The 2,138-nt window shown below is 69.8% G+C and overlaps 1 protein-coding gene across 2 annotated transcripts; it reads right to left on the bottom strand.

Annotated features, from left to right (window-relative positions):
* On the bottom strand, nt 1-1,482 carry Insm2 (INSM transcriptional repressor 2). 2 transcript variants are annotated; one of them, XM_085830135.1, is made up of 2 exons: nt 556-1,482; nt 1-516 (listed from the first exon to the last, which is right to left on the bottom strand). In XM_085830135.1, the coding sequence occupies exons 1-2, from the start codon at nt 1,480-1,482 to the stop codon at nt 1-3; spliced, it is 1,443 nt and encodes a 480-aa protein (XP_085686261.1). The 2 variants fall into 2 exon arrangements, with proteins under 2 accessions (XP_085686261.1, XP_021034230.1); XM_021178571.1 differs by having other exon boundaries at nt 1-1,482.
* Between the last annotated feature and the right edge of the window lie 656 nt (nt 1,483-2,138).

Raw genomic sequence — 2,138 nt, 5'->3', positions numbered from 1 at the left:
TCAACAGCCAGGCCTCAGTGGCATCTGCAGCAGCAGCACTTGCCGGCTTTCGGAGGGGTGGCACTTATTGATGTGCCGGGTCAAGCCGGGGGAGCTAAAAAAAGTGGACGGGCAGTACTTGCAGGAGAAAATCTGCTGAGCGCTTCCATCGGATGCCCCTCCGGGGCCTGCTTCCGAAGGTGCCCCGACCAAGGCGGGCAGTAGCAGCTCCTCGCGGACAGCGTGCCATAGCCGGTGCTTCTCTCGAATGTCCGCGGATGGGAAGTGCGCCCCGCAAAGCGGGCACGCAAAGGTGAGTGGGGCCGTGCGCTCCGAGCCAAAACCCGGAGTTGGTGCACGGGCGGAGCCCGTCTCATGGGTGCCCAGGTGCTTACGCAGATAGGCTTGGCGACGGAACTTTTTGTGACAGTACGGGCACACGAAGACCTCGGATGTCGCTCCTGCGCTGGCACCGCTCGACCCCGGCCCGTGGCGCCCTAGAATCACCTCGGGGTAGGGAGCCTGGGGTCGTGCGGCCTCCGGGTACACTAGAGCCTGTAGGCCCGGGCGCGCGGCGCTGTCCCGGTGCTGACCGTCCCCGGAGCTGTCCGGAGCCTGCGGGTGCTGATCGTCGGTCCGCGGCACGCGGCCGTTCTCCTTGCCCGCCGCCAGGGAAGGGTCCGGAGGGGTCAGAGGCGCGTGGGGAGGTTTACTCGCGGCGCAGGCAGGCGTGGGACGTGGCTTGTGCCAGCGGCGGTGGGAGGCGAGGTTCGCGGGGCAGCTGAAGACCTTGTCGCACTCGGGACAGCGGTACTCGACGCGCACGATGCGGGAGCAGCGGTGCTGAGCCAGAGCGAAGGGGTCCGCGTACTGGTGCTTGCACAGCTGGCAGATGAACTCCCCCAGCGGGGTGCGGACGCCGCCCAGAGCCCGTGCCGGAGCCCCGGGCTCCTCCTCTTTGATCTTCAGACCCAGCACCGGGGACGTGGTCACCTCATCTGCGAAGCTCAGCCTCCTCACCGCCTTAGGTTTCCTGACGGCTGCGGGCGCTGAGGCGCAGCCTGGGGCACCCTTACCGCGGCGCTGGAGGCCATGCGGGGCGGACACGGGGATTGGGATTGGGACGGATACAGGGACCCGCGGCGGTACCAACTGCTCCCCCGAGGTCACGGCCGCGGGCGCCGCGGAGCAGAAGGCGGTGGCGCTGGGGAAGGACTCCGCAGAGACCGGCGAGCGCAGGCAGCGCTCCAGGAACGCGCGACGCAGCTCGGGGCCCGCCGGCCTCGCGGGGCTGGGGCCGGGGCCGTCGCCGCCACCCGCGCCCCACTCGGCGCCGTCCTGCGGGGGTGCGAGGCAGGGGGACCCCAAAAGCCCCCGACCGGGCTCCTTCGGTGAGGGTTGCGCTGCGAGGGGATCCGGAGGAGGGAAAAGCGGCTCCACCGGGCGCGCGCGGTAGGAGCAGCCCGAGCGCTTGGTTCGCTTCACCAGGAAGCCCCTCGGCATGATGGGTCGGGTGCCCGGGCGAGCCCCGGAGCTAGGAGGGCTGGACCGAGCCGGGCATGCGGCCGCCCGCTTTATAGCTGAGACGCCGGGCCGGGTCGGGCCGGGCCTCGGGCTGTGCCGGCCAATCAGGAGTGGGAGCGGGTCCCGGGGCGGGGCTTCCACCCGGCCGGGCGCCCCGACAGAGACGCGGGAAGACGAGCGGGCACGAAGGGGCTTGGGGCGCCCAGTGCAGCCTCCGGGGACCTCGCGCTGGGGAGCCAGGAGCCACCAGCCCGCCACGCGCCGAGAACTGACCAGGCCCGCGCCTGGGCGTCGCTCTGAAAGGCTCGGCCGCCTCGGGAGGACAGAGGAGGGACGGCCGCCGCGATAGGGCGGGAATCCGCGGGGGAACGGGTTAACGTCCCTCCGCCAGTACTGAGCTGATGAGAAGCTGCGAGCGAACTGCAGGCTAAATCCACCACCCTGTGCCTACACTTGACGGCGGGAGCACGTCTGCCATCCAGTATCGATCGGGACTGCGCGCTTCTGTGATACTATGAGAATTCATCTGGGGAGAAGAGCTCTCGGCGCCGCAGATCGTGCGTGCTGGCAAACCTCTGGAGCTCAGGACGCTGCACGGTTCGGGCGCCGAGCTCTTGGCTGATAAGTGTCCCCTC

This window comes from Mus caroli, unplaced genomic scaffold (genome assembly GCF_978045245.1).
Source record: "Mus caroli unplaced genomic scaffold, Mus_caroli_1 scaffold_14, whole genome shotgun sequence".
Taxonomy (NCBI): Eukaryota; Metazoa; Chordata; class Mammalia; order Rodentia; family Muridae; genus Mus; species Mus caroli.
Note: the sequence above shows the minus strand (reverse complement) of the source record. Positions and strands in the feature narration are given on the sequence as shown.

Bases quoted from the DNA above. Each gene is read 5' to 3' on its own strand.
- Insm2 (XM_021178571.1), bottom strand. From the start codon at position 1,482: ATGCCGAGGGGCTTCCTGGTGAAGCGAACCAAGCGCTCGGGCTGCTCC.